The sequence below is a fragment of the Myiozetetes cayanensis genome, unplaced genomic scaffold (assembly GCF_022539395.1).
Source record: "Myiozetetes cayanensis isolate MyiCay16 unplaced genomic scaffold, myiCay2020 scf3, whole genome shotgun sequence".
Lineage (NCBI taxonomy): Eukaryota > Metazoa > Chordata > Aves > Passeriformes > Tyrannidae > Myiozetetes > Myiozetetes cayanensis.
In genome coordinates, this window is record NW_026087521.1 from 1899653 (window position 1) to 1914340 (window position 14688).

Consider the following 14688-nt stretch of genomic DNA (forward strand, 5'->3'; position numbering starts at 1 on the left):
CACTGACCCGTGTCCCCAAGTGCCACATCCACACTTTTAATCCCTCCAGGTGTGGGGACTCCACCACTGCCCTGGGCAGTTTCAATGCCTCACCACCCTTTCCATGAAGAAATATTCCTTAATATCCAATCCAAACCTCCCCTGGCCCAGTTTGAGGCCATTTCCTGGTGTCACCTGTTACTGGATATTGGGTTGTTCTGTGGTGGATTAGATTTTCACTGCATTCTCCAGCATCTGCAACACTAATTTCCCTGCATTTATAATTTCGTGTCTTTTTTTTTTTTTTAAGTAACCAAAAGAAATTGGATTAATTACTGATACATGTTTAAGCTCTAACTAGAGATTGTATCTGATGGGAGTTTCTTCAGAAGGCTGTGATGAGGAGGAATTAATGCATGTTCAGAAGGTGCAGGAAAAGGAAATTGCATAAATATGAGCATTAGGTTTTTGAACCCTTCCAAACACCTTTTTTTGTGTTCAAGATCTTTAGGCGAGCCTGTCAAGTAGTTAAAAGTGTTTCCCAAATGTTTCTTATTCTGTTTCACACGTGCTTCAAGATGAGAATTCAGAGAGGCTTCTCTTATGATAACAGGGAAGGAGAAGCCTTTTATGATGGAAATATTTGCAAGCAGGGGCAATTGTTTTTCATAACGAGCATCATTCCTCTCCAGCTCGTCCTCCCTGCGCTGCAGCTGTAATTGTAATTATTTTCACTCTGTTTGCCCACAAGTCCAGGCAGTCACTTCCAAAATAATTCCTGAAAACGCTGTTATAAAGTACTTCAAAATTACCTTCTCTTGGTTGGGAGCCAGGGGAGGGGGATAAATAGCAGGGTTCAGAAATGAAAAAGTTAACTGACACTGGCTTACAAGAGACAAAGGAAGAGGAAAATTTGCTAGAGGGAATAGAGGAAGATATTGAAAACCAAATAAGTTACTAATCCGATTTCCTGGCGGTGAGTCTGGGCACTTGTGCTCGGGCTGAGCACACTCTGTGCTTTTCATAAATTGAATTTATTGACTCCTCTTTCTTCCCTATCTTGCTTATAATTATCTCCCCCACCTCTCTTCTGTGTGCTCCTTATTTCTCATCCTGTCTGTAATCTCATGTCTCTATCTGTCCTTTTCTCCCCTTCTTAGAAAAGCCCGGAGAGCTGTTAATTCAGGGGGAGTTTGACACATTGTTGTATCTTCCCTTGAAATCTTTTTTCCCGAAGTCATGAGAAGCCAGTGAGGTGAATTAAACCCCGTTATTAATGTTTGCATTTTATTGTAATAGTAATGGAGAGGAAAACTCACCTAATGGAGCCATTAAGGGGAAGATATTAGGATTGTATGTGGCATTTATTTGTGCTGCCAGGGCTGAATTATCTCCACCCAGACCAGTCACTGCACTAATATGGACCATCCAGGGGCATTTTAATCACTTCTCCCACTTTTCCAGCCACTGATATGGACAATGTGGCTGTTCAAATACACATTTTATGGTTTGGTGTTTTTTTTTTTTTTTATTCCCCCACTCTGGGCTACAAAAGGTTCTAATTCTTACATAAAAACAAAACTAGTCTATGCTTTAATGAATCTGTGCAATGATTTCCTATAAAACCATTGAATTTCAGAGGCATACAAGTCTCTGCAGGCAGGTGAGATTTAAAAATACTTCAGAGAGTGATGCCAACAGCTGCTGGTGCCCGACAGCCTGGCTGCAAAACATTATCCTCCGGCCTTGTAACCAGTATTTGAGGTTTTGGGGTAGAGGGGTCCTTTATCATGCATCCTAATCAGAATAAACCCAGGATTTTAGCCTCATCCTCCAGTATTTTTACTGGATACCACTTTCCAGTCAAACAGAAAAAGGTGTGAAATTATTGTGAACCGAAATGCCACAAAAAGGCCTCGATTTTTTTTTTATGGCCCCCGTTTAACACCGCCCTAATTAAAGGAGGATTCTTATGGACCAGGTAAAGGAGCCTCCCTGAGTTCTCCAGGAATCTCCACAGGGATGCCATCAAGCTGAGATTGGGGGTTTTGTTAACTAATAAAACTTTCCCACGTTTTTGTTTGGATCAGCACCCAGGGAGCGTAAAACTGACTCCTTTTGCTTTGCCAGCCTGGACTGACAAAACCTCCACTGTGGATTCTGGAGGATGGTTGTGCTCACAGGGACAGTGATCATCCAGGGGCACCTTGGAGGTGTCTTAAAATCATGGAATTTTTAAGGTTGGAAAAGCCCTCCAAGGTCATCGAGTCCACTGCCGAGGCCACCACTAAACCATGTCCCCAAGTGCCACATCCACATGGATCTTAAATCCAGGGATGGGGACTCCACCCCTGTCCTCAGCAGCCTGTTCCGAAGCCTGACCACCTTTTTTTTCCCATGAAGAAGTTTTCCTATAATCCAATCCAAGTGCAGCCCTTACCCCTTGCAGGAACACTGCTGCATCCCATAGAGTGGTTTGCAGGCTTATTTTGGGGAATACCATGAGAATTTGGTTGACATACATGACAAGTGGTTTTTAATTCCCTGTATTTTTGATTTTCCCAAGCCCTAATTCCCATGACTGTGACAGTGCAGTCCAGACTCACGAGGGAAGGTGCCCTGTGTGGCCCCAGAGTGTTGCTCAGACACTTCAGTCAGCTACCTGTGGGTCTCCTGTGAGATTCCAAGGTTTAAATTTGGGTTTGTTCCTGACATAAACCCCAGAGATGATCAAAGGTGTCCCTGCCTGTGGCAGGGGGGGTCAGAACTAAAGGATCTTTAAGTTCCCTTCCAGCCATTCCATGATCTGTGGTTATCTAAGGAAGCCCAAGGTTCAGGATGCATTTCCTGCAGGCTGTAATTGCTGGGAATGGGATTTACCTTATTGTAAGGTCAGGTGGTTTAATTTCCTTAATAGCCATAGCACCAGAGCCGTGAGAGCATGAGGAGGGATGAAAAGGGATCATTCCTGCCGCTCCTCAGGCCTCCAAAATCACTGCCCTGTCGAGTCCTCAAGCAGCTTCATTCTGCTCCTGTGACTTGTCCCCGTCACGGTGTGTTTTGTCCACAATGTTCCTTTGTTCTGTATTTTTATTTAAAAGAATTGCAAATCCCAGGAAGGAATCGTAGCCAAACTTCAGGAGATAACTGGGAGTTCCTGAAATAACATTTCTCCCTCTCTCTTCCCCTCCCCTGTGTCCCTTTCTGTAGCAGAGCATGCTCGGGAGAGGAGGATAAAGGCGCTGTCCAAATCAAGCACAAGACCATCAACTAATTTCAGCAGAAGAGCTTCCTTTTTTTTTTTTTTCCGCCCCAAGAATGATCTGACAGCCCATTTGCAGGGCAGACCACTAAAGAGGAGAACTGGGAGAGCCGTTTTTGAAGAGCAGGAGCCATCAGGGCTCAATCAGCGTGACCATTTGAAAAGCCAAGACCCGGATCTTATTACACCCCAAATCGCGCGTCCGAAGATGCTGCTCCCTCTTAGCAAAGCCCACTTACTGGTGATTGAAGGAAGGGAGAAGAAAAGAACCTTTTTCACTGACCTTAGAAAGGGGAGAGATCCTTCAAATGCTGCTATTTCATTGTGGAATCTCCTCGAACACGTCTTGCTGTCGAAGGCTGGGGGTTGTAACTCTTGGAGCGCCGGGACGTGGCGGTTCTTCTGCCAGCGGCTCAGGGCTTTCCTTGCAGTGTGTGTGGTTGTAAATTGTGCTTTAAATTATTTCACAAATTATGTAAACTTAACGAAGCCTCCCTCCAGGCCTTCTGCTGGAATGGTGTTAATGATCCAGCGCTTCAGATGTGACATGGCCTTTATTTACGGGAAGCGGCTCTGCCGCGCCCCTCAACTCGTCCGTGATGACGAGCACGCCTCGCTCCGTACCAACAATAAATCTATTTTATGCACAAGACTGAGCCTGCAGTCTGCCTCTCTTCCCACCTCTCGGAGGCTGGTGGTGTTCCCTCTGCTGTGCCAGTCGTGGTTTTCCAGCAGATGTTGTTGCTGGAGCTTTGAAGCGCTGACTTCGATGCGTAACCAGCCTCGATCCAGGGAGCAGGGCCTGCCTGGGACCCTTTGCCATCACAACAGCCTGAAAGGATCCCATGTGATGGTGTGTTCTGATTTATCAACCACTTCCCTTCTGGGAAAAAGTCCTTGGGAATGCAGCACCACAAGCTCTTGTTGCCCAGAGAGCTTGTGGACTCCCCATCCCTGGAAGTGTCCCAGGCCACTTGGTCCAAGTGTTTGGATGTGCTTGGAGCAACCTGGGATGGTGGGAGGTGTCCCTGCCTCGTGGCAGGGGGTGTGGACTGGATGGGCTTTAAGGTCCCTACAATCCAAACCATTCTGGGATTCTGTGAAAGGACACAGAGCCCCTAAAACTGCAGCCCAGCTTCCTGCAAGCGCCCAGTTTTTGTTCAGACAACAACTGCCACATCCACTGTACCAAGCAATCTTAGAAATTGCTTTTTACACACTGGGAAAAGTAACAATATCAAAGGAGCAACGTGGCCAGAGCCTTCTGCTATTTATTTACCTGTTCTGCTCCTCTAATTGGCTGTGTTGGAACCACATCCTCCTGAACAACTGCGAGTGCACCTGTGGGTCTCATTTATTATTCATTCAAAATATTACCAGTGACTCTCCTAATTATCAAGATGCTCTGTGAGTGCTGTTTAATTAAGGATTTATTATTTTTTTTTATGCTACAAAAAGAAACTGGGCTTTTTTTTTTTTTTTTTTTTGCCTGTGAAGCAACTGCAGAATCAGTAGGAGAGGGGGGATCCTGGAGTTCAACTTCAGGTGCCAGGTAAATGGCTCGAGAGAAACGATGGGGACACAGGCAGCATGTTTACATGGTGACTTGCTGCAGTGTTTACAAATCAGCTAACTCACAAATTCTTCTCTCTAATGTTCCCTTCTGCAACAGAGAGCCAAGAAGTTGGCAGATCCATCCTTGCCAGGCTCAGAATTGGCAGAGGAAGGCAGCACAGAGGAAAAAGCAGACGTTTTTCAGGCCAGATGATTGTGTAGGATCGGGAGTGTGGGGAAGGGAGGTCTCTGTTATTGCCAAATGTTTATTGGTTTCCCGTCCTGACAGCCCTGAGCAGTGGGAGCCAGTCCTGCTTGCTTTGTTCCAAGTGTGTTTTGGGCTTCACTGGGGGTGTTCTGCTCCCTGGAGAAAAGGAGGCTCAGGGGGGACCTTCTGGCTCTGCAAGTCCCTGCCAGGAGGGGGGAGCCGGGGGGGGTCGGGCTCTGCTCCCAGGGAACAGGGACAGGACAAGGGGAAACGGCGCCAGGGGAGGCTCAGGTTGGACATCAGGAGGAATTTCCTCATGGAAAGGGTTGTTAAATATGGGAAGGGGCTGCCCAGGGAGGTTTGGAGTGCCCAGGCCTGGAGGTGTCCAAGGAACGACTGGATGTGGCACTCAGAGCTCTGGGCTGGGGACAAGGTGGGGATGGGGCACAGGGTGGGCTCTGTGATCTCAGAGGTCTTTTCCAACCTCAGTGATTCTGGGATTCTGGGAATGTTTCTGGAGTGAGCTTCAGTTCACCACCTTGCCTGCCTTTGCCACCTCTACCTCTGTGTCCCTGCATCCTCATCCTTTTGTCTGTCTTTGGCTTCCTCCTCCTCCTCCTCCCCAGTTGCCAGTAGGGACACCGAAATCTTCAAAATCCTTTCATTTTCTTGTTTTTGTTTTTTTTTTTAATATGGAAAACCAGTGGAGTGGCTTCCCATCTCCTCAGAAATAACCAGCTCTATAGATTGCTCCCTGCCAGAGTGAGCATTTGAACTCAGCCTTGGTGGATGCTGCTCTCAGGAGGGCTGATGGGGGTGATGTCCCCAGGGATGACAGACGAGGGCACAACACTCCCTGCCCACGGCAGGGAATAATTTCAGGTGTTCTCGCCGGTCATTCACGAGCTCTGATCAGCTGTAAGCAAAGGGCAGCGTTACCCAGGGGTTTAAATGGAAAAGCGAGGCTTGTAACAGCTAAATCAAAGCTTTTCATTGTTCTTTGCTCAGTGGCTGTGGAACAAATCACAGAGCTTTCAGCGGTGTCACAATAATCACCGCTCTGCCACTCTCGTGTCATTTGGCGGCGTCGAGACTCCCTCAGAACTCCAGACTCCCTTTCCTCAGGAGTCCTGTGCGTCTGACACACTTCACATCACCTGGCAGAGCTGGCTTTTTGGGCTTTTTCACCCTCTCCCTGCGTTACAGTTTTGAGCAGATACTTGGAATCAGCTTTTCCATGGAGATGGCTGTGGGCTGGGATGAACGTTACAGCTGAGCTGGTCACTGCTCTGTCCTCTTCCACATCCTCTGCCCTTCTTGAGACAACCTAAAGAGGCAAAAAAGCTGAGGAGGTGATGGGAAGAGGAGCCTTTCCCAGGCTGGATGTGGCTCTGGGCAGCCTGGGCTAGTGAAAGGTGTCCCTGCCCGTGGCAGGGGTTGGATCTGGGTGATCTTTAAGGTCCCTTCCAACCCAAACTGTTCTGTGAGCCTGTGATCCTTTTCTGTCCTTTTTGTTCTCCTTTCCAAAGTAACAAATTCTAGGCAGTATTCCCTGCAAACAATTCCAGGAGCTTCCCCCCCAGCTGTGAATGCTGATGGGGTCTGGGAAAGGCAGAGTGATGATTTCTAATGTTTTCTTTATAATGCATCTTTGCCCCATCCCTGGAAGTGTTCAAGGCCTGGCTGGATGGGGCTTGGAGCAACCCCATCTTCCCATGGCAGGGAGGTTGGACCAGACGACCTCTAAAAGTCATCCCAACGCAAACTATTCCTGGCTCTGTGATCTTTCTCCTCTGTGAGCACCCACAGATCCCAGACCAACACCAGCTGTTGATCACAGCAGGTCCCTCTTGCTTCCCAAGCAGCAAGGCCAGAGAGACTGGAGGGACGCCAAGTTCCTTGCCCAGCGTGTCAGATCTCATTTGCAGGACCCAGAAATCATCAGGTGTTTGTCCCATGCCAGCTACCAACACTCTGCAGCTCCCCTGCCCACCTGGGGTCAGCCCTGCTTGATCGAGGGGTGGGTGCTGCCAGATGGGTTTAGATTTGGGTGTCTCTGCACTCAAACAGCTGCAGGTGAGAATTTTTTAACCTAGGCAGTCCTTAATTAGCACAGTTTGTGTTGAGCTGGGTGTGTTTTGGAAGTTGGCTGAAGACACAGGAGAGGGCGAGAGAGGCTGTGTGCAAGGTGGGCTCCGTCCTGCAGCCATGAGAGTCCTTTCTGTGTTCAGCCTCCTCCATCTCTTCCTTGGAAACCCTCTGCAGGTTCATGACCTGCGTTAATGAAACCATTTGGGTTCCTGCTTTACCCACAGTGACTTCCTGAGGAGCTGGGGGCTGTTTCCAGGGCTGAGCCCCCACTGTCACACTGAAGTTCAGGAGAGCAGTGACTCCCAGACCTGTCCCCAGAGAGCCCAAGGCAAGATTAAATAAAGGTCTGGAAAACAAAAAGGGAATAAGGTTGGGGATGTGAAACACATTGACAGTGATGTTCCAGTTGGGTTTTGCTGGGTGAACACCCTGCTGTTTCCAGCTCTCCGTTGGAGAGGAGTGTCTGTCATCCCAACTCACCTTCCAGGTTGCTCTCAGCTGCTGTTCCCGTCGTGGGGAGAGGTATCCAACAGGGCCTGGGGCAAGTCCATCTTTAATTTGATTATCAGCATTCACCAGCCAAGGAGCTGGGTCAGAATATCCACCCCTGCCTGGGGAAGAGGGAGATTCCCAGGCCCTGGTCTGAGAGGACCAAGGTGTGAAGGGGACCTGGGTCTTCAAGGCACTGCGAGGTTCCCCCAGAACAGGAGGCACCGAGCCAGGGCTGCCCTGCCAGGATGTCAGCTCCATGTGAACAAAGACACTGGGTAATTAGAGAGGTAATTAGTTTGGTAATTACCAAGGTAATTAGTTTGATTCTCTCTCAAGCCAGTAACTGCTGGGAAGAGAAGGCTCAGCCCACAGTGCTGGAGGGAGCGCCTTGAATCGCTGCAGCACCCCCTGCCAGGTTAACCCTTCCCCCTCCTGGGTGGGGAGCAGCGTCTGACACTGCTGAAAAGGGGGTGGTCTGGAGGAAGAACAACCTAAAAACCCTGTTTGGCAGAGGTCTTGTGCCCAAAAGCTTTTGAGCCACCACCTGGTGACATCCGGGAGTGCTTGTGCCGTGGTTGGGGCAGGACCTAAGGCAGCAGATCATCCAGTGGTGATGTATTTGTTGCTAAGATTTTATATTTTGGGTGGGGACACTCCTTGGGTGACCATTTTGAAGTGTCCCCACTTGGGAGATGAGGTTTGATCCCCTCCTGCTTGTATTAAGAGCCCACACACCCCTTCGCCCCGGGGCTGGTTCAGCGGAGGCATTTCACGGAATCGCAGAGTAGTTTGGGTGGGAAGGGACCTTAAAGATCATCCAGTCCCAACCCCCTGCCATCCCCAGGGACACCTCCCACCAGACCAGGTTGCTCAGAGCCCCAGCCCAGCCTTGGAACTGTTTCTACCAGCTCGGGGAGTTTTTTCCTGCTCACGTGTCATGCGAAACCAGAGTTATTTTCTGACCGCCCCGGGCAGGAAAACCATCCCTCCTCCCTCGGCAAGTGCCGTGGGTGGGCAGGGGCAGAGCAGCTGTCCCTGTGAGCCCAAAGGGAGGGCTGACAGCACAGATCGAGCTGCAAGGGCTCGTCGGGAGGCTGGAGCTGCAGGAAGCAGATCGAATTCCCGAGTAAACTGCAAGCTAAGCAGGTTCTTCTCCACGTTCATCTGTTGCTGATATAGAAATAGCAGGGCTGGGAGGGACTTGGCACATCTTGGGAGTCCATTTCACTATTTAATAAAACCTGATATCAAGCAATGCTCGTGTTCCTTAAACCAGCTCCCCCTCCTCGCAACGTTGTTCACGGGTTTATTTAATTGTGGTGCAAGGGATTAGATCTGCAAAGGGTTAGTGGGTGAACTGCAGTGGGAGCGAGGAGATGAAGTGCTGAAGATCCATTAATAGACAGCAACCATTTTTGCCAGGCATGAGAATTTACTGTGTCTTTCTCCTATTTCTTATGTCAGGTGACAGTGAGGATTTTTTTTTTTTTACCCCCCCCTCTCAGTTTTAATATTATTAACACTTGGGCTGTTTTGAAAAGGTCAAAGTCAGCTTGAGTGTCTTCTAATCCGACTCTTCTTAAAAAGCAAGCAAACAAGAAATCCATATCCCACCGTGGCTGCCTTTGAACAGCAGAGCTGATGTTCTGTAGAGGTGTTTGCAGAGGTGAGGGAGGTCTGGCTGGTGGCCAGCGGGTGCTCACGGGCAGGGAAAGGGCTCCTGATGTCTTTGGTTTTGCTTCAGGCCCCGCTCCTGGAATCAGGTGGAGAAGCGCAGAGCACGGGACACACGGGTGGGGCCGGAGCAGGTCAATGGCACCCATTGATTTAGGAGGAAAAATCTCATTTTTTTAGGGGAAATCTCCCTGTTCCTCGGTCCCAGGAGCAGCGAGGGAATGCTGTGACAAACCCGAGCGTTCTTGCAGGTTCGGGGGGGGGGGGGAAACCGCCCGGGGGAGCCAGGAATGTTCATCATCCTCCAGTAACACTGGTTGGGAATCCGCTCCAGGCTCTCTGGGGTGGGTCATTCCGGGAAGCCGGAGTGTGTGTTCATCGACCCGAGCGTGGCACAGCCATTCCCCGCGTGTTCCCTGAACGAGAATGAGAGAGAGCATCCTCAGGGAGCCGGGGCAGCGGCGTCACCGTGACTCACCCGCGCTCCGCGCCCGCTCGGGGGGGATCTTTTTATTTTTTTTTCCCTTTAAATGGAAGCTTTTTAAAACCCGACGTCGTGGCAATTCTTGTGGAGGAAGGGGGGCTTGGAGTGTTGATTGCCGCTGCCTCTGCAGCTTGGGCTGCTGTTACCAAGGAGGCAGAGCGTGTTTAAAACCGCGAGCGCAGCATCCTCGGTGACTCGGGGCTCCCGGAGGGTCTCTGCTCGGGGTGCTGTTTTGCACCTCCCGCCACCCGGGGTCGGTCTCTTCTGCAGCTTTCACGTCCTCCCCTCCCGCTGTCCGGCGAGGCCCGAGGTCCCCGCGGGCCCCAAGGCAGGTCTGAGGTTCCTCCAGGCCACGAGGTGAGGTCACGGAGTTGTTAAGGCTGGAAAAGATCTTCAGGAGCGTCAAATCCCACCCGGCGCCCGCCGCCGTGTTCGCCACCAAACCCTGTCCTCGAGTGCCACATCCACACAGTTCTGGAAGGCTCTGCGTGGTGGGTCTCAAGGAAAGGAGTCCAGAAAGTTCTCTCACCCCCCTTGTTTCCCCAGCTGAACCAGCCAGATCATTGGGGAATGGGCTGGAGTTGTGCCAGGGCAGGATTAGGTTGGATTTTAGGGAAAGGTTCTTCCCCAGAGGGTGAACAGGCTCCCCAGGGCAGTGGGCACTTCCCAAGGCTGCCAGAGCTCCAGGAGGGTTTGGCAACACCCTCAGGGACAGGGTGGGATTGTTGGGGTGTCTGTGCAGGGCCAGGAGTTGGACTGGATGGTCCTTGAGGGTCCCTTCCAGCTCAGGGTATCCTGTGATTATTTTTGATCCGCACAAGGGTCGCCAAGTGCCACTTGGAGGTCACTGAGGTATTTGGGTTGGACATCAGGAGGAATTTGTTGCTGGCAAGGGTGGTGAGGCCTTGGCAGGGGCTGCCCAGGGAGGTTTGAAGTCCCCAGGCCTGGAGGTGTCCCAGGCAGGCCGGGCCATGGCACTCAGTGCTCTGGGCTGGGGGACAGGGTGGGGATGGGGCACAGGGGGATCTCAGGTGACCTCTGGGATCTCAGAGGTCCTTTCTGACCTGAATAATTCCGTGATCAGGGTGTGGGGGGTTCTATTTTGAGCATTCCTGTGCGTCTCATTCAGCTTTCTCATGCCTCCATTTCCCCAGCCTGGTGGAAATTACTGTGTCAGGCTGGAAAATGCTCCGTGGGCGTTGGAGGAGAGAACGTGTGGGCACGGAATGTTTCATGTACCCACTGAGTGAGTGAGTGTGTGTGTGTGGGGGGGGTGCCCTTCCTTCTATTTTTGAGTTTTCCTTTGGATGAGCTGAAGGAAGGGGCTGTGTTGGATCTGTCCTGGAGGCACAGGGTCGCTGTCCCCTCCCTGGGACACCCCGTGGCTCCTTGGGAAGCTGAAGGGCTTCAGCAGCTCTGCCCTGGAGCTCGGCAGGTGTGGAACAGCAGTGTCCAAACAGCCACTTTCCTCGGGTTGATTTATAAACACCAGAATATCCGCTGTCACTGCCGTCCCCGGTGCCCTCTGGATCATGTGCCACTTGCTCTGTCTCCTTGGATCTCAGCCTGTAACCTACCCAAGGCTACAAGATGCTGAGGGCTACAAAAAAAGGGTCCCCAAAGGGAGCCAAAAGTTGCCTGTGGGAAGTTCATGGCACTCAGGCAGAGCCCACTTTTTATTAACAGTGCTTCATGTTGTTGGATTAGGGATTTTTTTTTTTTTTTACCCTTTTCTGAATTATTACTTGATTTTTGGGGGAGGGGGTGCAAAGTGTGGCACACGCTTTGCCATCCAACAAATTAAAAACAAGCAGCAGAAGCACCAAACATTGATGTTCTGCCCTGGAGGTTCAGCCCATCCATGCCCTTCTCCTGGATTCCGTCCTCTGGATTTTTAAGCAATCCCTTCCCCCACCCCCAGACAGAAGTGACTCTGATTTACAGGCTTACAAACGTTCATCCTGCCCAGGTCCATCTCAGCCCTCCCTGGGGAGGTTCATTTCCTCCTCCCTGCAGGAGAGGAGGGGGAAGGAGAAGGTTCTGGATCCAAGGCAGGCTCTAAGTGGTCTCCTTCCTTTTCAGCTCAGAGTTAATAATTTCAGCTCTGATCCTCCTTAAAAGTGGTGATTAATCCCCTGCACATACAGTAGGAACACACACAGAAAAAAAAAAAATACCACCACCACGGCACTGGACATTTTTTTTCCCCCCCAGTAATGAGAGCTATTCATAACCCAGCATCCCTTAAAGATTCCAGTTACCGTGCAGGAATAAAAAACAATCCCGAGGTGTTTTGTTCCCCCACTTTCTGGTGGGGTTGGGGGGGGGAGGAAAAAAAGCCTTCAGGGAAAAGTAATTGTTGGCTTAAAACTTCAGCCTGCATTCAGCAGCAATCCATCACCTCCCAGGGTGTTTTGGAGCTCGGGGCACTCAATATTCAGGCTGGGAATCCTCGGTAGGAAAGAAGGGAGTAGGGGCAGGGTGAAATATTGCCGGTGAAATTCTCCCCAGGCTGCTTTCATTTCGTGCCCTTCTCTTTGCTGGGACTCAGTGGAGGGGAAAGGGACAAAACCAAAATTCTCTTTAGTGTCCCAGTCCTTGGGAAAAGCAGCAGGAGCTGTGGTGAGGTGGGGACCTGCAGCCCAGCCCTTCCAAGCCCCCCATGGGATGCTGGAATGTCCCTCATCCAGAGGGTTTGTGGTTCTGCAAGAAGGACCAAATGGCCTCAGTGTTAGTGGGTTTTGAGGAAAAAGAGGTTTTTTTCCTTCCCAGCCTTCTGGGAAAATACCATTTTTGGGCTCTGCCTTCAGGGCCTCTGCTAAGGGACGACTCTGACACACTCTGGGGGGTCGAGGTTCATTAGCCAAGCACTTAATTACAAGCTCTGCTGGTCTCTACCCTGTCCAAGGGCTCTCCCAGCCCTGTGTCCTGCCTGCCCAGGACCCTCCAGTTTGCACAAAGGTTCCTGACACTCTTCAAGGTGTTTGCAGAGGCTGATTTGCCACAGATGGAAGATGCAAACAGGAGGAGTGTCCTAAACTTGTGTCCCCAAGGAGGTTTATCTCTCTTGTTGTTAAAAGAAGGTGTTTTCTCCTGAGGATGCTTCAGCCCACCTGTTGGAACCATCTGAACTGCCCCTGAGTGTCCTCCCTGCTCTTGGAGGGAGCCTGGATGAACTTCCCTCCTGCAGGGAGGGAGCTGAGGGGAAGGGAATTCCCACTCCAGGGCTAAAACTCTTTCAGGAGGAGCAGCAGCACAGTCCTGGGAGGGACAGAGGGGATCTCAGCTGCCTTCCAAGTAAGTTGTCCCACACTGGGACATTCCTGAAAGAATGGGGTCGTCATCCTGTTCACAAATTGGGGTGTTGAGCAGCAGATCCACTTCCACTAAGAATATTGTCTCTCCCAGAAGGTAATTTTATAACTTTTTGCATAATTTACTATTTTTTTTTAAACATTCCTAATCAGCCTCTTTTCTCTTGGCTGTTCCTGCCGTGGGTTCTCAGAGTGAAGATCATTCTCCATCCTGGAGCTAAAGCCTTCCAGACCCCAAAGCCTTCATGTAGCACCATCCACCCCTTCTTCCAGGACCAGAGATCCTGCCCAGCCAGACCCACATCCTCAGAAATGCTTTGGCTACCCCTGTGCCACCGAAATCAATGGGATTTTGATGCTTCATTACTTTTTGGATGGGGATCAGACCAGCTCCTGAGGCGATCAATGGCCATCTTTGAGTTGTGCTCTGATGGACCAGAGCCTGGTGAGGTGTTTTATCAAGGCCACAAAAATGGCTGTTTCAGGATCCTTCTGGGTCTCACTCCCAACAGGGACCATGGTCCTCAGCTTAGGAATGGGGAGCAGAGAGGTTTCCAGCCCAAACTTCAGGCTCCAGGGATGTGCCTTGAGTTGGGACCCACTGCAGTTCCACGCTGATTTGCTGTGGTTACAGCCACCTGAGGGGACGTGAATGCCAAGCCTTTCAGTCCTTAATGATGATTTTTAAATTGGTTATTGCTTACTGATGCCTTTGGTTGGAGGCTGGCTGCAGCCTGAGGAAGATGGGGAGGGTATCAGTGGTTTTAAAAACCAGTCTGATCTTCCTTAGCTGTGGTGTGAGGACATCGGGCAAGTCCCCCAGGTCATTTTGGGGCTGAAACCTCACAGTGCCTGAAAATTCATGGAATCACCGAATGGTTTGGGTTGGAAGGGACCTTCGAGGTCACCTCATTCCAATCCCCTGCCTTGGAACACCTTCCACTAGATCAGGTTGCTCCAAGCCCTGCCCAGCCTGGCCTTGAACACCTCCAAGGGACGTGGCATTTGGAAAACCAAACCAGGTCCTCATTAAGGGAAAGGGCACATTTCTTTGTTTTTTAGGCAGAGAAGGTCTGAAATCTGTTTCTTTGCATCCTCACCTGTTTTTTTTTTCTCCCCCTGAGCTCAGGATCTGGAGGCACACGGAGATAAATGACTCACTGGCTGGATGAGGAGCATTTAAACCCCTTCTAAGTGTTTGAAGGGTTTGGAAGGGGGAGTTGGAGGAAGAAGCAGCTTTGACTCAAGAGCTCCCAGCTGTAGGTGATAAGAAGGGGTGGCACAACCATAAAATAAAATTACCCTGATGTTTTCCTGCATCTCTGCCATCTCTGTCAAGGGCCTGGTGCGACCGCAGCAGCTGAGAGGTGACGACACCTTGGGGTTGCTGAGCAGCCTTTCCTCAAAACAAACAGGTTTATGAGAAGAACTGCAAGGATGAACATCACATAAGAGAGTTTCTCGTGGATGAAGATGCCCTCTGATCCCTCTACCACCTTAATAGCTGCTGAAGGGCCTGGCTCAGTGAGTCCCAAAGCAGGAAAGTTTAGGAGCTGTGGGATGATGGAGCAGGAATGGTCTTGCTCATCTTCACCTCACTCACAGTTTTTGGTGGAAAAAGAGGCTGGAG

General features: G+C 50.5%; 1 protein-coding gene across 4 annotated transcripts in view; it reads left to right on the forward strand.

Moving 5' to 3' along the window:
- The window catches only part of CHCHD3 (coiled-coil-helix-coiled-coil-helix domain containing 3), a 121029-nt gene extending 117132 nt beyond the window's left edge, over window positions 1-3897 (forward strand). For 2 of the 4 annotated variants that reach the window (XM_050325231.1, XM_050325233.1), the window contains one exon: window positions 3190-3897. In XM_050325231.1, coding sequence (XP_050181188.1) covers window positions 3190-3216 — 27 coding nt within the window. In that variant the 3' untranslated portion in view covers window positions 3217-3897. The remainder of the gene's footprint in view (window positions 1-3189) is intronic. The other 2 variants (XM_050325232.1, XM_050325234.1) reach the window with 1 other exon arrangement.
- The last annotated feature ends 10791 nt before the right edge of the window (window positions 3898-14688 follow it).